Genomic DNA, 24,576 nt, shown 5'->3' on the forward strand with positions numbered 1-24,576 from the left:
AATTTAACCCTTCACATCCCGGACTGCAGCACTTACCTCTATCTCTTCCGAGGGGGCTTCTCTCAGCACCCGCGTGACCCGGGAATCAACGTATGCAAATGAGGTAACTAAGAGAGATCTCTCCCCGTCCCAGGGATCCCGGGAGCGCCTTCCTTAGTTTCCCGGGGTTTCTCAATCTCCCGCCAATACTGCCAAGCCCCTTGACCCTCGACGCTGATTGGCTGGTTGCTCGCCTCTCCGCGTGACGTCACCGAGGTCGTTCGTAAACGGACTGTTTTTTTTAAAAAAAAAAAGTTTTTAAAATAAATAAACAAATGCTTTCTACTACATGGTAGAGCCAACGTTGTTTCGAATCACGACGCTAAATTTGTTCCTTATTTTTTTAAAACAAGGAACTCTGACAGGAGAGGTCGCAAAGCATGCTGGGAGCCGTAGTCCTTCCTCCTGCCGGCCTCGAAAGCGCCGCGCGCAGCTGGATTTGAGGGGCGGGGCAGACGCCAGGGAGCGTCCCTCAATTTCCTGCTGGCGTAAGAAACGTAGAAAGTACCCGGCCATCCCGTGAAGACTATTGCGGCGGATTCCAGAAAATGCCTGTGGAAACGCAGCCTGCCGGGACTCGGTCTCTGACCACCTTGTCAGCCAAACAAGACTTTTTGCGCCCGCTAACGAAGCTGCTACATGTCGGACGCTCCCTCGCCCGCTCTGACAGGCTCCTTCGGCCAGCTCGGCCCCGCCCCCCCCCCAGACCCGCCTCCTCCAATCGGCCCCTCCGGCGGCGGCTCGCGCGCCGGGCGATTGGCCGAGCGGGAACCGGTAGTGAGCGGCGATTGGCGGGCTCCGGCGGAAGCGAGCGGGCCACCTGGCCTCGGCGCTGGAGGGAGGGAGAGGGGGCAAGATGGCGGCGGTGGTGGAAGTGGAGGTTGGGGGCCCCCTGGACCGCGACGTGGAGGAGGTGAGGGCGGGGCTTGCTGCCCCACGGCGGCGGGGGGAGGGGCCTATGTGGGGGGAGGGGTGTGGGGGGCGGAGGTTGGGGGGCTCCGGAGGGGGAGGGGCAGCATCCTAACCGCCAGTAGCATTATTACTATTAATACTATTGTTACTATTGGCGCATCATTAACAGCCTCATTGTCATTTTTCTTGATAATAATAATAATAATAATAATAATAATAATAATAATAATAATAATAATAATAAATTTTATTTATATCCCGCCCTCCCCAGCCAAAGCCGGGCTCAGGGCGGCTAACAACAATAAAACAGTACAAAAGTACAACATAAACAACATTCTAAAATCATTCATTATAAAAATTAATGAATGAATTAAATATAATCTCAGGGGACCTCGGCCTTTGCCACGCAATGTTCAGTTTAACCTCCACCCGCTTCTCAGGTTAAACCCTTATTTTATTTTTATTTTTTTTAGTGGTAGCACCTTCTCCCTTTTGCTTTCTCCATTGCATTTCCTTCCCCTGACAGATAAAATCTTCTCCCCTTCCTCAGAGGGATCCACGTATCCCCCTCGCCCCCATTCCCCCAGCTCCATTCCTCCCCCAGGCCGATCTCAATTTGCCCTCACAACAGTCCTGCCAGGTAGTCTGGGCTGTGGCCGGCCCAAGGTCGCCCAGGGAGCGCCGTGGCTGCCGCCCAAGTCTGGACCCCGAGACTTTGCCCTCTCTCTCTCTCTCCCCCCGTCCCTCCTCTCAAACCAAAGAATCATAGAGTCGGAACGGGACCCCTGCAGGTCATCTAGTCCAACCCACTGCAAGGCAGGAATCTCAGCCGAAGCATCCATGACAGCATCCAACCTCTGCTTCCGCCACCTTCCGAGGGAGTCCATTCCACTGCTGAACGGCTCTTACCATCAGAAATTTAGTCAGAATCTCCTTTCTTGCAACTTGAAGCCATTGCTTTCGGTCCTAGCCTCTGAAACAGAAGAAAACAAGCTTGTTCCCTCCTCCAGCACATACTGTGTTTTTATATGTGCCGGAAGCCCCCCAAGAGTGGCTGTCAGATGGGTGGGCTAAAAATAAACTATTATATCCATGTGACAGCCCTTGAGATATTTGAAGACGGCTTTTCTATCTCCTCTCAGTCTTATCTTTTACAGGCTAAACATGCCCAGCTTTTTCAACTGTTCCTCATCAGGCTTGGTTTCCAGACCCTTGTTCCTCTTGGTCACTCTCCTCTGCACACAGCTTGTCAATATCCTTCTTAAACCAGGGTGCCCAGAACAGGACACAGAGCTCCAGGTGTGATTCCTTCATTCCTTGGGGGTTGAGCTACTAGGATCCTCTGAGTCCCTTCCAACTCTATAATTCTGTTGTTTTAAATCCAGTGTCACATTCCTTTCCCAATACCCAGGGTAATCACACCTTTTTGCTGCTGCTACAGTTGCTGTTGCACATATAGTGTGATTGCCAATGAGTGGGGCTTCAACATACAGCATAAGCAGAGAAACAGGTCCCTGCCCCAAGGAACATGCAGTGTTAAAAATGTTACAGAGGCAGGGGAGGAGTAACAAGGGCCTGGTTGCTAGATCAGACCAAAGGGCGTCCATCTAGGTCATCATCAATTGCATTATTATTATTAATTGAATTTGTATACTGCTCTGTACACTGCTCTGCAGTATATTTGTATATACTGCTCTGTACACTGCTCAGCAGTATATTTGTATACTGCTCTGTATACTGCTCTGTCTTAGGGCAGTTCATAACATAAAATCACAATAGAAAAAAAGACAAAATCTCTCTCTCCACAATGGGAAGCCCAGAGGCAGGACATGAAGGCAGCAGCACTTTCCTCTGCTTGGATACCCTGGTGGCTGGTATTCAGAAAGACACCACACCTCTAGTGGAGCCAGCCCAGTAGGGCAAATGAGGCATTGCCCAACCAACCTCAGTCTGCCCTCCGCCAACCTTCACGTGCCTTCTTACAACAGTCCAACAGGTGGCCCTGCCTACCAGCTTCCTCCTCCTCTGCCTCAGTGTCACCCTTGATGAACTCAGCAGGATGGAGACAAAACTAGAAGCCGTTGGCATAGGCTTTGCCTACTGCTTGCCTCCCTGCCTTCCACCTCACCAGGCCCAGCAGGCACCAGCCATCACTGGCTGCCTCTCCTATCGGAAGGTTTTTTTAATATAATTTGCATACCATGTAACTGCAGTGGTCTACGCAGCTTACAAAGATGCAATACAAAATAAAAACAAGTTAAAACTGTAAAATCAAGCTGCTGTTAAAATGCCTACTGATATTTTTTTTTAACGTCCACTTTATTTATTTGAATATTTATGAAGTGCACTTTATTTTAAATGAAAACCATTTTTAAAAGTCAGACATATCAGTAAAACCCGGTTGCCAACCTGGCTGGTTGCTGTTGATAGCCTTATTGCTCAGTTCACTTCTGCGTACCTAGGATTGTTTTCCAAGAGACATAAGATTGAGAGTGATGCAGAGATTGCATATGTTCATTTAAAAACTTTTAGTTCCTGACTTGTCTAAGATAAGTGTGAAATTAGACAAAGGAAACTCCTGGTTTCTTGAGCAGTCTAGGATGTGGTATTTGAGGAAAAGCTTCCATGGATTATCCTTTTTTAGAAACAAGAAGTTAGTTACATAACTTCTGCAAACTGCAAAATTAAGACATTGTATATTTCAGAATAAGTGAATATGCAATCCTTCTCCTGTTAATACTTGGCTATTCCAGTAATTTGGGGGCTAATAGGAAGACAGAAGTCAGCAAACTGCAATAAGAGGAGCTGGGGTTAGACAGGGAAGGAGGCAGAGTCATGCAGTGCTTTTCTCCTCATTTCTGCCTGCAGATGGAGTTGCTGATAGATAATAATTCTGCTGTACTTGTACTACACAAGGAACATTGGTGCACGGGGATCCATGGCAGTGCACAGGCGAGCCCGGGGCATGTGGGCAGGACCTGTGTGCGGCTGCCTCCAATGTTGGCACTATGGGGCACCTACAGCAGTGCGGGGGAAGCCCATGTCAATGTGTCCCTTTGAGCAAGAAACCGTGTTTACTTGAGGTTGCTGGCAGTCACTTCCAGCACCTTCATAGATAACTGCAGACACCTCAGAGCTTCTCATTTGACATTAAGAGATCTGATGAGCGGCTGTATTGCTGGGCTTCTTTCCCTCTTGCATGGAAAAAGGTTGTTTTCCTGCCCTGCTTGTTGGCTGGGCAAAGAGACTCCTGCTGCAGGATCAGCCTTCTTCGTTAGCTGAGTTGGTGAGGGAGGTGGCCCACTTTCCTCCATGTGGCAGTAAACAGCAAGATCTGCTCTGCCTGCCGCCTCGTGTTGCAAGCAGCTGCTTAAGTCATGATTGCTCTTGCCTGCTCTTTCCTCCTTACTTGTCCTTTTGCCCTCTGTAAGGTAAGCCCCGGCAACGGCTACCTGTTGCCACGTACAGCCAGGGTGGGGCTGATGCCCGGTCTGTTTTTTGTTATTCACATCCCTGCGATCCACCAGCTGCATCTTAAATTTACGGTGCGAGAGGGGGCCTTAGTGGTCCCTTGACCTTTAAGGAGCATGACTCAGTGTGTGTCTGGTGATCCTAAATATGCACACGCTTGCTAGCTGGAGGAGTCCTCGGAGTCCAGCACTTGTTGCAGGAATCCGGAAGTTGGCCCTGGTCCACCGGTGGATTGAAATTCTACCTCTTGCCTTAAAATATTTCGCTGAGCCAAGGTGGACTAAAGTAGGTCTCCTAAAGACCGTACACGTTTCTCATGACCAAAAGGCCTTTGTTGTAAAATTCTGAGCGTATTTGATTCTCGTGGTTTTAAAGGGAGATGGCTCAATTTTTCAAGAGTGCAGAGAAAAATCAGAAACAAGGAGGTTTCTCATCTGTAAAATCTGCTGGTCTTTTAGGAGCTAATATATGACTGTGCATAGTAGCTGGGTAGATGCATTTTCCTTCAGGTTCTTGATCTTTTCAGATTATCACTTAGTCTAAACCTTATTGCATGCTTACACAGGAGTAAGGTCCTCTGACCTCAATCTGAGACAGCATATATAAGATTTTACTGTTAAGGATGTTTATTCTCCCCCCTCCCCAACCTTTGGGAAATCCTTGAAGTTGTGTTTTTTTAAATAGTATAATCTTTCCAGATAATCTTCTGGCCATCATTCAACCTCATTTTAAATTATTGAGCTCCAGACAGGCAGCTCCTTTGTGCAAAAGAGACAGCTGCCTCCCTTCAGCCTTGCACAGAAACCTGTGAGGCGATGAGCTACACACAGGAGCCCCGTCAAACTCTCACACCACCCCAGATTACAATCAAAATTAGATTGTAATCTCTTTGGGGGTAGGGACCTGCCATTTTGGTAAAAAGTGCAGTGGGACATAGATGGTGCCAACAAAATTCCACATGACCCCCAAGGAAGCGGGTGTGTGTTTTTGGCACTACTCTAAGAATCTTCCCTAGCCTCTCCTAGAAGGTGACCTAACAATACAGGTGGAATCTGTTGGGCTGCAAAGGTTCTGTACGTTTCTCAGCGCAGTGGGGGGGGGGGTTGGAAGGCCAATTGGCATTTCACAGAGGCCGAGTTTGCGGAAGGGAGTCGAAGGTCAGCCATGCTTGTCTGCTTTGAAGAGTTGAGATGGCTGCCCTAAAGGTGAGTGGCATGGTTGATGGCAAGTCTCTCTATAGCAGATGGCCTGTCTTGCACTAAAGCAGAGAAGCCATGGCGACAGCAAGTAGATTCTTCAAGATGCCACAAGTACTTTGTGCTCCAGCAACACAGCTACCTCTGGGTAGCTTGAGGGAGACTTCCAGATAGGAGTTGTATTATCTCGGTGCCTGGATCCCTCAGAAAACACAGCGGATGAATCAGGTTACACGTGTGTATTCCTGTGTCATTTACCAGTGTGTGACAATGAGGTCTTGAGTTCCCTGGGATTCCATGCTGGCAAAAGAGTACATGTGAATCTGCCCAGAATGGAGGGAATAATTGAATATTATTGGTGCAGCACTAAATCCCTTCTGGGATCTTGGCATCCCTGCATGAAGTGCTACTTAACACTTGGTGTGGCAACTCAGTCAGATGGGCGGGGTACAAATAATAATAAATTATTATTCTTATGGTTGCTGTTATTGCTTAAGGGTTCTGGGGATACAGGTAGCGCTGTGGTCTAAACCACTGAGCCTAGAGCTTGCCGATCAGAAGGTCGGCGGTTCGAATCCTCGCAACGAGGTGAGCTTCCATTGCTCGGTCCCTGCTCCTGCCAACCTAGCAGTTCAAAAGCACATCAAAATGCAAGTAGATAAATAGGTACCACTCCGACGGGAAGGTAAACGGTGTTTCTGTGCACTGCTTTGGTTTCGCCAGAAGCAGCTTAGTCATGCTGGTCACATGTCCCAGAAGCTGTATGCCAGCTCCCTCGGTCAGTAAAGCAAGATGAGCGCCGTAACCCCAGAGGCGTCCGCAACTGGACCTAATGGTCAGGGGTCCCTTTACCCTTTACCTTTAATGGCTTGATTTTGAAATGAACTCTCCATTTCAGTTAGATGTGGTTCATTTTATGTATGGCAGGGATAACCAATGTCATACCTTGCAGACATGTTGGAGTCCAACCCCCATTAGCCCCCCTTGTGCCTGTTCCGGTGTGAGCTGATGGGAGCTGTAGCCCAACCCCTCTGGAGGGTGCCAGGTTGAGCAAGGCTGCTCATGGGATGGCTCGGTGCAACTGGCATGCGAAATGAGAGAATGTCATGTTTTTATTACAGGGTCTAAGTTCACACTTTTAATTTAAGAAAAGTATTTTGAAAGAAAACCACTTGGTGCTCGTGGAGCACCTCAAGCCTCTATCAAACTTTGCTTTGCATTCCAGAGAGTAAAAGGTAAAGGTACCCCTGCCCGTACGGGCCAGTCTTGCCGGACTCTAGGGTTGTGCGCTCATCTTACTCTATAGGCTGGGAGCCAGCGCTGTCCGCAGACACTTCCGGGTCACGTGGCCAGCGTGACAAGCTGCATCTGGCGAGCCAGCGCAGCACACGGAACGCCGTTTACATTCCCGCTGGTAAGCGGTCCCTATTTATCTACTTGCACCCAGAGGTGCTTTCGAACTGCTAGGTTGGCAGGCGCTGGGACCGAACGACGGGAGCGCACCCTGCCGTGGGGATTCGAACCGCTGACCTTGCGGTCGGCAAGTCCTATGCGCTGAGGTTTTACCCACAGTGCCACCCGCATCCCTTTTATTCCAGAGAGATCCAGGGCCAAATCAGTTATGTCTCCTTGCCGACTCTAAAGTGTGTTTGGTGGGAGGGCTTGCCTTCTTTCCACCCAAGAGCTGGAAGCAGGAGAGTGTTGGGGAAGGAGTGGGTTTAGCTCCCCTCCTCTGGACCTGCCTTTTGATGTATGTATGCCCCTCCCTCCCCCTAGTTTGGAGCCAAAGGTCTGTTCAATGCAGGCACGCACAGACACACCTTGGGCCGTCCCTTGAACCCTGCCCCATGGCACATGGAGGAACCCAGGAGCAGTTTTTGTGCTTGGTTCTTGCTGAAGCTAGAGATTGCCGCCTGCTCTCTCACTCTCGCTCTCTCTTCCGGGCTTATGCTGTAGCTGCTTGTTCTTGTCTCCCACAGGTTGATTTATCGCATTTGGCTCCTGAGGAGAGATGGAGGTGAGTAAAGAGCCTGCCTGCCTGCAAGGTTCATGGACTTGTCAGATGACACCTGTTTTCTCTTCTATTGGGTCCTTAAAGACCAAGTTGCCTGCCTGGTGCAGTTTTCTTCATGGCTGGTGCACAAAGCACTTGTGGAAACGTGAAATTATGCAGTTTGCATTTGCCCCTCAAAAGAATTTCCTGTCTCCTCCCTCTTCTCCGTTTTATAACAACAGTCTTTGCAGGAGAGCTGAACTGCCGCTTTATTTTGTGGTCATTTAAAACTTGACAGATCCCGTGTTGAGAGGGTATCTGGCAGAGCAGCAGGTCTGGACCTCAAACAGTTGATACATTTGGATGGTGGTTCCTTTAAAAGGGTCCTACTCCCCTCCCTTGTTTTGACTAAGGAAGGCTGCCATAGTTCAGCTCAGCTACAGATGCCCCTGGCACTTGAGCCCACCGTTGGGCTGTGCCACCTCACCTCCTGTACCAAACGCCGCCCAGCTTTGCAACCTGGACAAATAGTGCCAGCCGGCCTGTTTCCATTGCTTTTTTCCAGTACATTGTTATGCATCTGCTACTTACTCTGTGTAATTTTTATTCACTTCGTAGCTCCTTTCCATCCTTCTTTGTGTTCAAGGTGCCAAAGATCATATTGGTCTGGCATTTCGCTTCCTACAGGGGCCGATTCAGGAACCTTCCTCCATTTTAAGAACCCTGACCTAGTGCGAAAAAAGAAACAAAAAAATGTTCAGCTCTCTGCCTTGCTTGGATTTAACTTGTGCAGTTTCAGTAAGCCTCCCTCCAACCGCGTACGGTTGAAACCGCAATAAGTTAAATGTGTGCAATCGTACTGTACCAAACTCCATGCTTCCTGCAGCCCACGACCCACACACACATACCTGCTTCCCTGTCTTCTTGCAGAGTCCAGTTTGCCATGCAGGTGTGATGCAGCCAAGCACCCTCTGTGCTTACTTGAGATGAGTGTGCGAGAGACTGACTTGCTCTGCTCTCGTTCCAGGGTCGAACACGCTCGGATGCATGCCAAGCACCGCGGCCACGAGGCCATGCACGCCGAAATGGTCCTCATCCTGATCGCCACCCTGGTGGTGGCTCAGCTCCTCCTGGTGCAGTGGAAGCAGAGGCACCCCCGCTCCTATAACGTAAGCTGCTCCCTCCCCAGGGTATATGTTCTCGAGACCCCTCCACCATCCTCACAGGGGTGCCACCTATGGAAGCCCCACCTGAAAGGGGGTGAGGCTGCAGTCTGTAGAGGGAGCTGGGCTTTGCGGCTGTGACTCATCTCTCTTTGGGCAGAAGCCCCACCCACATGGTATCCCACTGGGCAAGCGGCAAAAAACCCCAATGCAAATAGTACACTAGAAAATGTGGCTGAACATTCTATGTTTGGCAGTGGTATAGTTTCCCAACCTTGGGCCTCCAGCTGTTTTTGAACTACAATTCCCATCATCCCTGACCACTGGTCTTGCTAGCTAGTTCACTCCATCTTCCATCCTGGAGATATTTGAAGATGACTACCATATCTCCGGGGACGCAGGTGGCGCTGTGGTCTAAACCACAGAGCCTAGGGCTTGTCGATCAGAAGGTCGGTGGTTCGAATCCCCGCGACGGGGTGGGCTCCTATTGTTCGGTACCAGCTCCTGCCAACCTAGCAGTTCGAAAGCACATCAAAGTGCAAGTAGATAAATAGTTACCACTCTGGCAGGAAGGTAAACGGCGTTTCCGTGCGCTGCTCTGGTTCGCCAGAAGCGGCTTAGTCATGCTGGCCACATGACCCGGAAACTGTACACCGGCTCCCTTGGCCAGTAAAGCAAGATGAGCGCCGCAACCCCATAGTCGTCCACAACTGGACCTAATGGTCAGGGGTACCTTTACCTTTACCTTTAACATATCTCCTCTCAGTCTCCTCTTTTCTAGGTTAAACATCCCCAACTCCCTCAATCGTTCCTCCTAAGGCTTGGATTCCAGACCCTGGATCCTCCAGGTTGTCGACATCCTCCTTAAATTGCGTTGCCCAGAACTCTTTCCTTCTCTTCCCTTGCTACAGATGGTGACCCTCTTCCAGATGTGGGTTGTCCCCATCTACTTCACAGTGAAGCTGCACTGGTGGCGGTTCCTGGTGATCTGGGTCTTCTTTTCCGTCGTCACAGCTTTCGTCACGTTCAGAGCAACACGCAAACCTCTCGTCCAGACGACTCCCAGGTAAGCAGAAACCTCTTGGCTCTTACATAAGAACGCTGCAGCCAATGGCACACAGGCCCAGGATCCTGTTCTCTCAGTGCTTAACCAGACGCCCAAAAGGGAAACCTGCAAACAAGATTGGAGCACTAGGGCAACTCTCTCGCCTCCTGCGGTTTCCAGCCATTCAGAAGCATTGCTGCTCCCAGCTGTGGAGGCAGAGCAGAGCCATCCTGGCCAGGAGCCATCAATAGCCCTCTCCTCCTCTGTGAATTTGTCCTATCCTCTTTCAAAGCCATCCAAATTGGGGGCCATCCCCTCCTCCTGCCGGAAGGAGTTCCATAGTTTAACTCTGCGCTGCATGAAGGACTTTCTTTTCTCTGCCCTGAATCTGTGTTCCCGCTTCTCTCTTTTGCACGTAGGTTGGTGTACAAGTGGTTTCTGCTAATATACAAGATCAGCTACGCCACAGGAATTGTGGGCTACATGGCTGTGATGTTCACGCTCTTTGGGCTGAACCTATTATTCAGGTGAGAGAACCCCTCTGTTGTTGGCATTGCAAGAGATATAGCTTTCAAGTCTCCCACTAGCTGCCAGAACTGCCCTCTTCATAGATGTGCCCTTGCCTTAGTAAAAAGGACCCCTGACCATTAGGTTCAGTCGTGACCGACTCTGGGGTTGCGGCGCTCATCTTGCTTTACTGGCCGAGGGAGCCGGCGTACAGCTTCCGGGTCATGTGGCCAGCAGGACTAAGCCGCTTCTGGCGAACCAGAGCAGCACACAGAAACGCCGTTTACCTTCCCGCCGGAGCGGTACCTATTTATCTACTTGCACTTTGACGTGCTTTCAAACTGCTAGGTGGGCAGGAGCAGGGACCGAGCAACGGGAGCTCACCCCGTCGCGGGGATTCGAACCGCCGACCTTCTGATTGGCAAGCCCTAGGCTCTGTGGTTTAACCCACAGCACCACCCGCGTCCCCTTGCCTTAGTACATGGCGTATCAGAAGAATAGTTTGGGGAAGTGGGACAGGCAGTCGAATGGGCACAAATCTGGCAGCGCAGAGCAAGATACAAGGGGTGCGGGGCTATGAGATGTTCAGCACTCGTAACCACTGCATCCCGCTGGCTCTGCTCTACCCCTGTGAAATCAGAAAAGGAGACATTTTCCCAGCGTCATCCTGTGACCTGAGAGGCATGCCCCAGGAATAGGGACCAAGGATCCCGGGGAGAGAAATGTGATTTGGAAGGCTGCGCTTTAGCGATATTATTCACAGGGTGCGCCTTTTGTATCTCATGCTGCCTCAGAGCACCTTTTATTGTCCAAATAAACAGCCAAGCCAGCCCTAAATTAAGCAGGTGTGGTGCAGTTGCAGCAAAAGATGTCCAGCCTCCCACACTCTCCCTTCGGCCCCTTCCTTCTGCTTCACTGTCGAATTGGGGAGTCTGGATGCTGAGCGTGACCCAGAAGAGAGACAAACCATGGGCAGAACTACGGCCGCCCTGCGGTCCCTCAGTGCCCCTCGCAGTCTGTCTCATGAACGTGGTCAGCGGATCTGAGCATGATCTGTGCCAGAAAGAGACCCAAATCACCCTGCGTTGGGGGCCGAGTGGCAAAGAGGAATGGAGAGGAACATAGGAAGCAGCAGCAGCAGCCCGGAGGGGGCGACGTGCAGCTCCTCCCCGTTGAAATACTGGAAGGCTTGCTCCATGTTTACTTCCTGACTTCTAGGAATCCCACTCTCCTGGGAGACGCAAGCCTCTTTCTCTGTGAAAAGGAAGACATGCCAGCTGATGTGTTCAGGGCACCAGTTCCGTGCCAGATCCCTGATTCTGCATTAGCGCTGAGAAATGCTGGGTGTGCAGAAGACATTCAGAGAGTGCAGCACGGGGCAGAGCGAGGAATCAGGGACCCAGGAGGAGGCCAAACCCCTAAGGCACCTGCAGGGCCTAGTTTGCCTGAGCATGCAGCTAGGAAGTCCCCCAGGCTCCCACCATCCCCATCCATTGGCCCCGCTCGCCAGGGAGGGGGGGGTGGTTGTAGTCCCAGAAAATCTGGGGGAACTACAGTTCCCAAGGGGCTGGTCCACAGATATGCTGGGAGTTTGTTCATTTTGAAGTCTAAGCACCGTGCCTGCCCCTGAGCATTTTGTCCTGAAGGGAGACATTTTCCTGAGGCAGGCTCCCTCTGTCCCTGTAAGAGGTGAAATTAAGCAGGCGTCAGAGAACCTGCAGCGTGGCTTCTGCGTGGTGTGTTCAGTAAAGGCCCTAGCAGTTGCCCTGAGCTGTCTGTCAGTGTGGGACTTACGAAAGGCTGTTCCCTTCGATAGAATCAAGCCAGAAGATGGAATGGACTTTGGGATTTCTCTCCTCTTCTATGGCCTCTATTACGGAGTACTGGAGCGAGACTTTGCCGAAATGTGTGCTGACTACATGGCCTCCACTATAGGGGTAAGATTCATGCAGGACAAGCCTCTTTTTTAAGAAAAGGGTGAACGTAACCTTGGGAAACAAAATAACAAACATAAATTTAGGAAAGCCAAGTAACGCTGTACCATTTGACACGGGGGTAGGCAAAACTTTGAAAAATCAACAAATAATTAGTGTTGATGAATTCTAGGTTTTATACACTGGTGCAGATAAAAGAGCGCTGTAAATTGTCAGAGTTTCTGCATCCTCAGATCCTTTATTCATCTGCTCTGATACAGTCAAGTCCCAAACAGTAGCATACCCCAAACAAATATTTAGGTTTTGTAATACTTTTCCACTTTCAAGCAATGAATAATCTGGCAGCATCCAACAGCACAAGTCAGTCCTTTGGCCAAATGTCCACATTCAGATCCTTAAAAATGGGCTGCAGAGATAGTTGTGGAGCTCCCTTGATAGGGTCCCAAGTAATTTTAGAAATTTATTGATGTGCTTCAGTCCGAAAGTTACAAACAAAGGGGGGTGGGGTGGGGAGTTGCTTATAATCTGATCTTGTCGGTCACCAAGGACTCACCCACACTTTCACTTGGCCCGTATTTTGGTCATATTGTGTCCCGATTAATTCCCCACCCCACCCCCGGGTTCGAGAGCTTTTCTGGTCATTCTGCAAAAATCCAGTCTCACCTGCTGAACCAGAGATTTTGCTCAATCAAGTTTCAGTTCAGTGGGAAAGGGGATTTTTGCAAGGCACAGAACGAGAACGGAAGAGGGAGCTAAGAGGCATGATGATGGTGCCTGGCCGTGTTCCTGCCCCAGCTGCCTTGGGGCTGCTTTTCCTGGGCAGCATCCTGCTTCTGTGAGCAGCCGAGGGCTGCTCTGCCCTGAGCTTGGGTGGCGGCTGAATTCTGAGTGTCAAAGCCGCCTTTCACTTGGGTTTTCAGCTAAACCAAGCGGCAGGTATTAGACTAGTTTTTTACACGGGGGGGGGGGGGGCTTTCCCTGGGCAAGGAGGCTTTTAATGCCACCGCTGATCTCAGTACCAGGAGGATGAGCTGGCAGGTCATACTGTGATCGCAGTGACAGAGGGGTTTCTCTCTCTGCCTCTGTGATAAACTTCGGCCACGAGTTGGTGCCAGAGAGCTTCTTTGAGCAGCACTCTTCATAATAGCCTCAGGATGCAAAGTGCAGCCACACGGGGCAAACTATGCCCTCGGTTTCCAGAGGGAGGCATTCAGAGATGTGTGCATGACAGCCACGCTCGACACATTCAAGGGTGATCAGATTTGTAGCCCCTATCTGGAGCAGGGGTCCTCAAACTACGGGCTGCGGGCCAGATCTGGCCCGCCTGGCAGATCGCTCCTGACCCCCTCCCCCCCCCCACCAGCAAGGCCCGAGGCTCAGAAGGGGCTGGGCGGGAAGAGTCCTGAGGTAAAAGCATGCGTGTGTAACAAAGACTTGGTAATGCGGTTGCTACCGCCATCACCAGCTGCTTGGTAACGGCGCACTGCCCCTTTACGTTGGCGGAGGATGGGATGGTGGCAAACGAATCCCTTCCACGCCAGCCCTTACCCTCCTCCCTTCCCCTCAGCCCGGCTCCGTGCCCACTGGTTGCCTCCTTATCGTGCTCGCGGGCCCTGTGCGGCAACCTTGGCAACCTTAAAAGTTAGGGAAGCACCAAAAACAGAGGCAACATATGCAAATAGAATTAGTAAGAAGAGAAGCCTGAATCACAACAGTTTATCGTACAAGGGAATCTCCATGTAAATAGTGGTGGGTTAACCTTTCAAATAGAGCTCTCCACCCACACTTCCCCAAGTTTGAAAATAAACTTCAATGCAGAGAAAGTCATATGCATGAGGAACAACAACATCAAAAATAACCCAGAAGAAATGAAGTATAAAAGTGACTCACAGCGCCTACATCAAACTAGAAACCGAGTACCAAGTTTTAACCTCCTTAACAATACGTAGTAATAATAATTTATTATATGTGCAGTGTGCATAGGAATTCGTTCATATTTTTTTCAAACTATAGTCTGGCCCCCAACAGTGTCTGAGGGACAGTGAACTGGCCCCCTGTTTAAAAAGTGTGAGGACCCCTGGTCTAGAGTGAGGAAGCCAGGCTGGAGGAAGTCTCATGTCAACCTCTCTCATTTCATTTATTACACTTCTTAGTCACTTGTGACCCAAAAGTCTCCATTAAGAAAGATACACAATACAGAATGTCATGGTGGGTGGAGAGGGAATCATATAATACATGAATGTTTCATATAGCAAATTTTGGGGGGAGGAAACATACCAGCTGTATAAATAGTAGTGAACAACATTAACAACACAGTGGTACCTTGGTTGTCAAACTTAATCTGCTCCGGAAGTCCATTCGACTCCCAGAACCGTTCAAAAACCAAGGCGCTGCTTCTGATTGGCTGCAGGAGCTTCCTGCACTCAAGCAGAAGTCGTGCCAGACGTTCGGCTTCCGAAAATCTTTCAAAAACTGGAACACTTACTTCCAGGTTTGCGCCGTTCGGGAGCTGATTTGCTTGGGAGCCAAGCCATTTGACAATCAAGGTAACACTATGCTAAAATAATAAACACAGCAATCAAAGGGTGACAGCGTATCAGCCCCTGACTCTTTTGCAGCCAGCCTCAGCTCCCTGGATGAGGTCTTGCTTCTCGGATGGGGGGTCCTCTCATGGCTAAGGTTTTATGTGTGGTTGCCACCTGGCTGCGGTTACTCTGCACTCTCGCTGCAGCCTTCATCATCACCGTAGTTCATTCCTGAGCCGCTTTTCCACAGTTGTAGCCCTGCTCAAGGCAGCTTGCAAGACGAGAATAATGTAATAATGAAAGCGTAACAAAAGTAGTCGTAAGCAGCAAATAAAGACATTTGAAGGCACGTGGAACAAAATTAAGCAATCCCCAGGAAAGATCTAAAAATAAAGAAATGGGAAATTAATAACAGTAACAGTGAAACTGACGTAAAGGTAAAGGGACCCCTGACCATTAGGTCCAGTCATGGCCGACTCTGGGGTTGCGGCGCTCATCTCGCTTTATTGGCCGAGGGAGCCAGCGTACAGCTTCCGGGTCCTGTGGCCAGCATGACTAAGCTGCTTCTGGCGAAACTAAAGCAGCACACAGAAACACCGTTTACCTTCCTGCCGGAGCGGTACCTATTTATCTACTTGAACTTTGACATACTTTCGAACTGCTAGGTTGGCAGGAACAGGGACCGAGCAACGGGAGCTCACCCCGTGGCGGGGATTCGAACCGCCGACCTTCTGATCGGCAAGTCCTAGGCTCTGTGGTTTAACCCACAGCGCCACCTGTGTCCCTGAAACTGACATATCCACAATTAAATCATGACCCAGACTAAACCCCCTAAAGCGAGTCTGCAGATCCTGAGAAGCAGGCCTTGAAGGACTCGCGTCCAAGGTGGTCTCTGGGGCTAGTGTGCTGGTATTCCCCCCAGGAGGGAGCCTGAGTTGAGATGCCTCCACTCACCCGGGTCCTCTGTGTCTTCCTCCCGGCCTCTCGGCGCCTGCGGAGCAGTTCTACAGCGCATCAGGGATGCCCACCAAGCACCTCTCGGACAGCGTCTGTGCCGTCTGTGGCCAGCAGATCTTTGTGGACGTCAACGAAGAAGGGATCATCGAGAACACGTACAGGCTGTCCTGCAATCACGTGTATCCTTTGGCGGGGGTGCTCTCTGTAATTCCGGCGCATCGCGGGGGGGGTGTCGACCAGGTGGTTCTTGGGGGCTCCCTCCAACCCAACAATTCTGTGATTCCACGGCCTCCGGATACAGTGGGCTGTCTGTCAATGGAGGTTTCTATGCAGAGATTGGCTGGCCACCTCTCAGGGATGCTCTAGTTGAGATTCCTCCATTGGGGGGGGGTTGGACTGGATGAGCCTTGGGGGTCCCTTTCCAACTCTATACAGTTCTACAATTCTAAGTGCTGACGTTCTCATTCTTCAGAGGGCCAAGCCCTTCTCCCGGAAGCCGTGACTTTGCAGGGATGCCGTCATCGGCATATGTGTTCGCCGACACCGCAACCAGGGGAAGCGTTGAGGCCCTGACTAAATTCACGACTGCTTCCCCGGCCCAGTTTCTGTGACGCTGCCTCCCTGCGGCTGAGAGGTGGTTTGTGGCTTCCTCCATGTGCGCCGGGGGAGCGAAACTCCTTGCGGCTTGTGCTGAAATGTCACGACTTGTGGCTGCTGGTTTCAGCCAGGAACGTTTCGTACCTCTGCACTCTTTCGTAGGGAAGCTTGAGCCGAAAGTGAGCAAAGGGTGAGGAAGAAAATCCTTTGCTGCATAGCAGCCTTTCCCAGCAAGGCTCCCTCTGGGTCTTTCAGACTACAACTCCCAGCAACCCCAGGCAGCACAGTTGTTAGAGCACGAGACTCTTAATCCCAGGGTTGTGGGTTCGAGCTCCACATTGCGTGAAAGAGTCCTGCGTTCCAGGGGGTGGGCTAGAGGACCTTCGGGGTTCCCATTCGACTCCACATTTCTGTGATTCCAGGGATCCTGAGTGCAGCCTTTGAGCTTTGTGTCCTGGTTAGTGACGCAGCAGAGCCCTTGCGGCTCCCTAGTACAGTGTTTCCCAACCTTGGGCCTCCAGCTGTTTTCGAACTACAATTCCCATCATCCCTGACCACTGGTCTTGCTAGCTGAGGATTATGGGAGTTGTAGTCCAAAAACAGCTGGAGGCCCAAGGTTGGGAAATGCTGCCCTAGTATGTGGCTGTGGTTGGAGAAAGAGGAACCAGGGGTGACACATGAAGGGAGAGGCATGGAACTGGCAAGCGTCCATCACAAGCGATGGGAGATCCTCGTGTGTGTGTTTTTCTGCCCTGTTACTATGACAGTTCGGTGTCCGGTCATGGCCGGAATCCATGTACATGCGTACGTTTCCCCACATGACTTTTGCAGGCTTCTCTTTCAAAGGCAGGAGGGCGCCCAACTAGCCAATGGCTGCCTTGGGCTTGGATTCAATTTGATTTATTGCTTCGCTATTCCACTTTCCATTTGAATGTATCCGCGTACAGGCAATGAATCACAAAGAATCACAAGTATGGTCACATGTTATATACATGGAACCATTCTTTTTCTTCTCTGGCGATCCCTCGTAGCCGAGTAAGATTGTCTTCCATGAACACGGTTTTATCAATGAGTCCGCAAGTGACTGTGGAGGCCAATTCTGGACCCACACATCCTTCCTCTGTGGGGACATAGGTTTCCGGGCGGGAGTTGATCACGGCGTGGATTTGCCAAGCATGCCTTCCTCTTAGCACGTTTCTCCCTTGCGTCCCGAGTTCGAGTGTCTTCAAAGCCTATGGCGCCTTCGGTAAAGGCTGTTCTCCAATTGGAGCCCTCTGCCTAACCACAGGAGCTGCGCCAGGTCCTTTGGAACCGTAGAATTGGACTCGGAAGGGGCCCAGAAAGTCATCTAGTCTAACCCCCTGCAGTGGGGTTAGACTCAGTGAACAAGAAGTTCATCTTGTTCATCTCAGTGAACAAGAAGTCCAGCTGCAGCCAGGGCAAGTCGGAGGCAGCAGGTGCTTCTGATGGACATTGGGGGGGGCGTGGGGCTCTCTGTCCCTCCTCTCCCCCATTTCACAGGGTGAAACGTGAACCCCACCCCACCCCAGCAGCAAACCAACATGCCGTTGCCTTTTCTGTGCTTGGCTCCCTCGGCCAGATCTCTCTGCTGCCTCCCGGAGTCCCGTGGGTGTGCCTGGTTTTTCTCTTTTCTCCCCCCGCTGCCCTTAACTCGCTGCCCCTCCCAGCTTCCACGAGTTCTGCATCCGCGGCTGGTGCATCGTTGGGAAGAAGCAGACCTGCCCCTACTGCAAAGAGAAGGTGGACCTGAAGAGGATGTTCAGCAACCCGTATCCTTCAGGGAAGGGGGTCTGCAGGAGAGGGGAGGAAGGGTGGCTGGGGAAGCTCGGAAGAAGCGCCTGCAGCCAGAACAGGCACAGCAAGCAGCTCCTTGGACTGAAAGGTAGCAGCCTATGGCTGGGCGCAGGCTGGAGAGGAGCAGCTTCTTCTGCCCCGTCCCTCAGAGGTTGCAGCCATGGCAGTACAGTGGTACCTTGGCTCTCAAACTTACCGTATTTTTTGCACCATAACACTCACTTTTTTCCTCCTAGAAAGTAAGGGGAAATGTCTGTGCGTGTTATGGAGGGAATGCCTACAGGTTGCATGCCTACGGATTTTCCTCCTCTAAAAACTACATGCGTGTTATGGTCTGGTGCGTGTTATAGAGCGAAAAATACGGTAATCCCTTCCAGAGGTCCGTTCCAAAACCAAGGCGCACTTCCCCATAGAAAGTAATGCAAAAGGGATTAATCTGTTCCAGACTTTTAAAAACAACCCCTAAAGCAGCAACTTAACATGAATTTTACTATCTAACAAGACCATTGGTCCATAAAATGAAAGCAATAATCAATGTACTGCAGTCACACAATCAATCAATCAGTAGCTGAACGGGGTTCCACACAATCACAAAAACAAAAACGCAAAATAAATAGCGAAAACAGACAGACCTCGGTCTCGGTCCTATATACCTGAAGGAGCGTCTCCACCCCCATCGTTCAACCTGGACACTGAGGTCCAGCTCCGAGGGCCTTCTGGTGGTTCCCTCCCTGCGAGAAGCCAAGTTACAGGGAAGCAGGCAGAGGGCCTTCTCAGTGGTGGCTCCTGCCCTGTGGAAAGCCCTCCCACCAGATGTCAAGGCAATAAACAACTATTTTACTTTTAAAAGACAAGTGAAGGCAGCCCTCTTTAGGGAAGTTTTTAATGTCTGATGCTGTATTGTTTTTAATATTCGGTTGGAAGCCGCCCAGAGTGGCTGGGGAATAATCATTATTATGATTATTATTACCTCAGCGTAATACTCAAAACGGAGCACGTTTGGCTTCCAAATAAAGTTCGCAAACTGGAACACTTCCAAGGTTTGCAGCGTTTGGGTTCCAAGTTGTTTCAGTACCAAGGTGTTTGAGAACCAAGGTGCCACTGTAGTGCATGAAATGATACATGGTCTGGCAAAGGGACAGGCAGAGAAAAGTTCCCTTTCCTCTGTCATCACCCCGGATCTCGCGGGCATCCAGCGGAGATAAAAAGAAAGGACACACAGTTAACCTATGGAACTCCCTCCCACAAGAGGCCAGGTGGCTTTAAAGGAGGGCTGGGCAGATTCATGGAGGAGAGGAAGGGATTAGCCCTGGGCTCAACGTCAGATCAGGCCAATGGCTGATCTGGTCCCGCATCCTCCCAGTGGCCAGCCTGTGGGAAACCAGCACGCAGGATCCGGCCACAAGAGCCCTCTCCTCTCCTGTGGTTTCCAGCAACTGGTGTTCAGAAGGACGGAGGCAGAGCTAGCAGCCATCAACAGCCCTCCTTGAATTTGTCCAATCCTCCAGGTTGGCTGCCACCACTTTCCTGTGGCAGAGAGTTCCACAGTTTTAACTACCGTATTTTTCACACCATCAGACGCACCTAGTTTTTAGAGGGGGAATGCAAGGGGGGGGGATTTTTTTAAGGGAGCGCTGAGCAGAGCCTGTCTGCATCCCAGGCTCTGCTCAGCGCTCCCTTTCACGAGCTGCGTGGAGCGTGTGTGCAGTGCTTGCAGGCTTTGCTGTGTGGGGGGGAGCCCCCAAGCGGCTTGTGAAAGGAAGTGCAGCTCTTGGGGGCTTTTCCGGGGAGGTGGGGCTGCCCTCTGTCTCTTCGCCCACCTCCCACAAATGCCAGCAAGAGTCGTGCGCTCTTTAAAGGGTGCGCAGCTCTTGCAGGCTTTTCTACGAGGTCGGAGAAGGACAGCCCGTCAGTGACGGTCTGCCCTTCTCCCTCCTTGGGGAAAAGCCCACAAGGGCCGCACGGAGTGTGTTATTACTCTTGGGGGCTTTTCCTGCCTGCCTCCCGCCTGCATTTGCTCCATAAGACACACACACATTTCCTCTTACAGTGGTGCCCCACAAGACGAATGCCTCTCAAGACGGAAAACCCGCTAGACGAAAGGGTTTTCCGTTTTTGAGCTGCTTCGCAATACGATTTTCCCTATGGGCTTGCTTCGCAAGACGAAAACGTCTTGCAAGTGTTCCGATTTTCCCCCCCGCTTTCCCCCCCTTTTTCTAAGCCGCTAAGCCGCTAATAGCCTTTTAGCCGCTAATCCGCTAAGCCTTTAATAGCCGCTAAACCGCTAATAGCCGCTAAACCGCTAATAGCGCTAAGCCGCTAATAGGGTTGCTTCGCAAGACGAAAAAAACTGCTAGACGAAGAGGCTCGTGGAACAGATTAATTTCGTCTTGCGAGGCACCACTGTACTTTTTAGGAGGGAAAAGGTGTGTCTTATGGAGCGAAAAATACGGTATGTTCCTCTGGAAGAACCTTTTCCCTGCAGCTGCCAAAGCTTTGGACCTGCAGAGGTTCTGAAACTCATTACTCGTTAATTTGGGCAACTCTAAGCAGGAGGAGCAGGTACCCCACCCGCTTTGGGCCCCCCTGGTTTTTGCACCTCGAGTTTCCTTTTAACTCTTTCCACCCCAGCTGGGAACGGCCGCACGTCATGTACGGGCAGCTCCTTGACTGGCTCCGCTACCTGGTGGCCTGGCAGCCGGTCATCATCGGACTGGTCCAAGGGATCAACTACATCCTGGGCTTGGAGTAACCCCGCTCCTCCCCCTCCCCCCGCCGGCTCCCTCCTCCCACCTTCGTCCGGGTCGCGCCTGGGGAGCTGCGGCCACCGAGCTGCGTGTGGCGGAGGGCGGCGCTGAGGACACCCAAAGGAGGAGATGGCGTTTTGAATCACTGACCTCTCAGGATCGCGGCCTCTTGCTCAGCAGCTGCTGTGACAGCTGGAATTTGGGGGGGTGGGAAGGACTTTGCACAAAAGGGGGTGTCGCCGCCGCTTGGGTTGGGAGGGAGAGGAATCTTTTTTTAAAGAAAAAAAAGAGAAAAGAAAAGAATTATTTTAATGAGCATATTTAAAACCTTTTTATTGCTGATGCGAAAGGAAACAGAACCTTTGGGGGGGCCCTCCCCTGCCGTCCCAACTCGCTCGTCCTTAGTTATTATGGTTGCCGTAGAGCAAAAGAAATAAGCAGAGAGGATCTGTGCAGCAGCAGCAGCAGCACTGTCAGCCCCAGACCTTCTGCCCTTGCTGGCCAGCCCTTCCCCGTCCCTTGCAGGGGAGCAGGATTCGCACTGGGGTCCCCTCCTAGCCAGCGCAGCAGTTCTGAGAAACAAGACTTGGCTGTGGGATGCAGCTGGGCTGCCCAAATGAGGCTTGGGAGGGCGATGTCTCTGCCTGCCACCCCATCACCATCCTGATACAGGAGAGGGGCTGGCAAGGTGAGACCAGCTGCCCAGGAACGGCCTGGAGGGGGGGGAGGCGTAGCAGCAATAATGTGCATTTTGTTGGAGGGAGAGGACCCTCTTTGAGTGTTCCAGCTCGGAGCAGCCTTTTCCCAACTTTCTTCACATATCTTGCCTTGCTGAAAGTAGTAAACACTCCCTGGCTTGCCTTAGGTTCATAAACCTGGGCTGGTTCAGAAAAATCTCCTCTCTCTTTCTCTTTCTCTCTCTGTATTTTTGCACTATTTTTCTCTTACAACATCCCTGTTGGTAGCCGGGCCTTTTTTTGTACAGTGAGTTCCTTTTCTACGAGAGCGTGTCTCGCTGGTCTCTGTTAAGAAGAGGCAAGGCCCGCCAGCCCTCGACAAACAGGAGCTGCGAATCGGGGCCTGCCATGCCGACTCTTCCCTGCTCCCCGAAAAGGACAAGCCGGCCGCCTTGGATCCCGCGGGACAATTTCTGTCTGTGACCTCTGTTCTTTCCACGTTTGGACATAACTGCGGGAACACATGCGGGTGTTTCCCCTGAAAGCACGTTGATGACGAACTACAGAGAAGAGGGAGCTCTTGGCGGAAGGAAACCCTTTCCGAACTCCTATTCCTCTCCCAAGCAGCCCCACGGAAAGTGTGGGTCTGTGTGTGCAATAGGGTGCTGCTCAGCAGGGAAGTGGCAAACAACCCTGAGCCAGTGAGAGAGCGTGTCTGTCCTGCCGCTCAGCTGCTGCCCACACCACTGGCCACCTTTGGGTGACCAGAACCGGCTTCTCCAGGATATTGGGAGCATCGTGATGGAAAACGGGCCGGGCTGGACCCTCCTGGGGCGAGATGGGCAATCACCCCTTGGCCTCCAAGCCTTCCTTGTGCAGCCTGGCATCACCCCATGAAGCCAAAATTCCCAGGGGAGAGTGATGGCACCGTCTGTCCGTTTCCAGTGCAGTTGGGGCGACTTTCAGACGTAGGAAGTCCGCGGGAAATGGCACCGGCATTGGAATCGCTCAGCCTCCCTTTGCCCCTGGGACTCTCCTGATGTTTTGGACCACAAATCCCATCAGCCCCGGGATTTGCAAGGCCCCAGGATAGGGAAAGCTGTGGGCAGCGCCTCTTGCGGCTAGGCCAGTTGGGTATATTGTGGATGGGCGAGAGAGAGGGGTCTCTTGAGCCCTGCATTTTGCCCTCTGCCCTGTGGCAACAGCTGAATTGCTCTCCTAGGCAGCTGCTGAGGGTTGCCTCCATCTCTGGCTTGTTCCCTGGACGTTTGATCAAAAGTAGGATCTTCAAGTGAACATCCCTGTTCTGCACTGTTTTGATGCTGGGCGCATGTGTGAAAGAGGGTGAAAAAGCCCAGTGCATTGGGAGGAATCTTTCCTGGGGTGAGGGAGGTGTCTCCAAGGGGTGAAATAAACCTTCCTAGGCAACTGGAGTTCCTTCTTCCCACCCGCCCCACTTTTCCTGGGGGCAGCTTCCTGGTTCTGCGCTAAGCTTCAAGTGGGATGTCGGACTGGGGAAGTTCTGAGGGCGGCAGATATAACATTCTGCATGTTGCAAGAATTTCCTCACCCCAATGCATGCCGGTATTTGGGGGTTCTGTTGGGCAGCCAGTGGGGCAGAGGGTCAAAATGTGTTGCAGGATCCCTTGTGGGCTGACCTCGCTATCCAAAAAGGTACAGTGCAATTTGGGGAGAGTCAAGTTTGACGGTTTTAGTCTGCACTGTGTAATCCACAAACCAGACATTTGCAATCTGATAACTCTTCTGCGAAAAGATCTTTTGAAAGGCATAGGGTGGCTTAATTCTTTATCTCCACCCAAACGAATGTGTAATAAATTCTGCCGAACTGCGTGCTCCTCGCATTTCCAAGAAGTTCCTTGTTTGACTGGGAGGGCCTTGCGCGTCAGATGAGGTTTGAAAGGCATTTTGAATGGATTTCTTTTCCTATTTAACCAAGGAGGGCGTCATTTCCTCTCTTAGTGGTATTATATAATGAGTGTCCCTTGTAGCCAAAGCAGCACCATCCACATTCATGTGGAAGGTCCTTGCAGTCTCCAGGGAGGAACTTTGCAGAAGGGGGGGGGGCAGGCATTTTGAAGAAATAGGTAAAAGTGGTGATAGGCACACTATGCATTGAAAGCAGGATCACACCACTTTAAGCAACTCCACTCCAGTTACCAGGAAGCTTGGGAACTGTAGCTCTGCAAAGGGGACAGGACCTCCGAAAAGTCTCAGCGCCCTTAGCAAACAAGAGTTCCCAGGGTTCTTTGGGAGAAACCCTGGCTGCTTGAAAGTGGCGTGACACTGCTTTCGATGCACAGTCCTGACTATTGAGAGCGAATTGAATGGAGCATCGTACAGCTGGACATCAGGGGAGAGGCCATGGCTGGCTGGAGCAGTGAGCAGGAGCCCGTGCTGCAACATTTTATTGCAGGTCCTGCTTCCCCTTTTCAAAAGCAAAGCTTTATTTATGCTCCCCGCCCAAATGAAGTGGTCCCTCTGCACTTGAGCAGTTTATGGTTGTTTCAGCTCCCATCCCAGTGGTGTCTGGGCTGTCTAGGAATGGTTTGCCTGTACCGTGCGCTGGAGCAGTTTGGGTCGGGGGAGAGACAGGCGGAAGGGTTCCTGTTTCTTTTCTCAAATGGTACTCTGTACATGAAAGCACGTCAGGGTTCCTTGAAAGGAAAATAAAGCAAAATAATTCTGATGACTTGCTGTGACTCAGACTTTTGACATTCATTTACACTGTGCTGACTTTGCAGGGGGGAAACATGTCCATTTTGACTCAGTTAACAGAGCAGCAACTCTGGGCTGTAGTAAATTTCCATCACCATTGGAACGTGGTGCTTAACATATCTCAGAAGCGGGAATAAAACGGCAGGTCCCTGCCTTCACATAGCATACAGGAATCTAACTTTTGAGTGCAAGAAGGAGGAAGAGAGAAGCAGGGGTGGTGATCTTGCTGTAGAAGAATTGGGGGTTGCCTTCTGCTGCCCAA

The 24,576-nt window shown here is 51.2% G+C and overlaps 1 protein-coding gene across 4 annotated transcripts; it reads left to right on the top strand.

The window, feature by feature from the left end:
- The first annotated feature begins 860 nt into the window (after positions 1 to 860).
- On the top strand, positions 861 to 24,288 carry RNF121 (ring finger protein 121). Of its 4 annotated transcripts, none has more exons than XM_082220473.1 (9): positions 861 to 952; positions 7,598 to 7,635; positions 8,639 to 8,780; positions 9,686 to 9,840; positions 10,239 to 10,346; positions 12,143 to 12,263; positions 15,788 to 15,921; positions 18,028 to 18,129; positions 20,760 to 24,288. In XM_082220473.1, exons 1-9 carry the CDS (start codon positions 896 to 898, stop codon positions 21,010 to 21,012), a joined length of 1,110 nt encoding a protein of 369 aa, XP_082076599.1. In that variant the 5' UTR covers positions 861 to 895; the 3' UTR covers positions 21,013 to 24,288. The 4 variants fall into 4 exon arrangements, with proteins under 4 accessions (XP_082076599.1, XP_082076596.1, XP_082076597.1 ...); XM_082220470.1 differs by having other exon boundaries at positions 20,786 to 24,288; XM_082220471.1 differs by lacking the exon at positions 861 to 952 and adding an exon at positions 5,501 to 5,627 and having other exon boundaries at positions 20,786 to 24,288.
- The last annotated feature ends 288 nt before the right edge of the window (positions 24,289 to 24,576 follow it).

This window comes from Podarcis vaucheri, assembly GCF_965113315.1.
Source record: "Podarcis vaucheri genome assembly, chromosome: 4".
In the NCBI taxonomy this organism is placed as follows: Eukaryota; Metazoa; Chordata; class Lepidosauria; order Squamata; family Lacertidae; genus Podarcis; species Podarcis vaucheri.

What these genes read in the sequence shown, in the direction of transcription:
- RNF121 (XM_082220473.1), top strand. Translation starts at nt 896, where the DNA reads ATGGCGGCGGTGGTGGAAGTGGAGGTTGGGGGCCCCCTGGACCGCGAC. An exon ending in CTCGTCCAGACGACTCCCAG is followed by an intron (nt 9,841 to 10,238) that starts GTAAGCAGAAAC and finishes TTTTGCACGTAG; the next exon opens with GTTGGTGTACAAGTGGTTTC. An exon ending in AGGCTGTCCTGCAATCACGT is followed by an intron (nt 15,922 to 18,027) that starts GTATCCTTTGGC and finishes TGCCCCTCCCAG; the next exon opens with CTTCCACGAGTTCTGCATCC.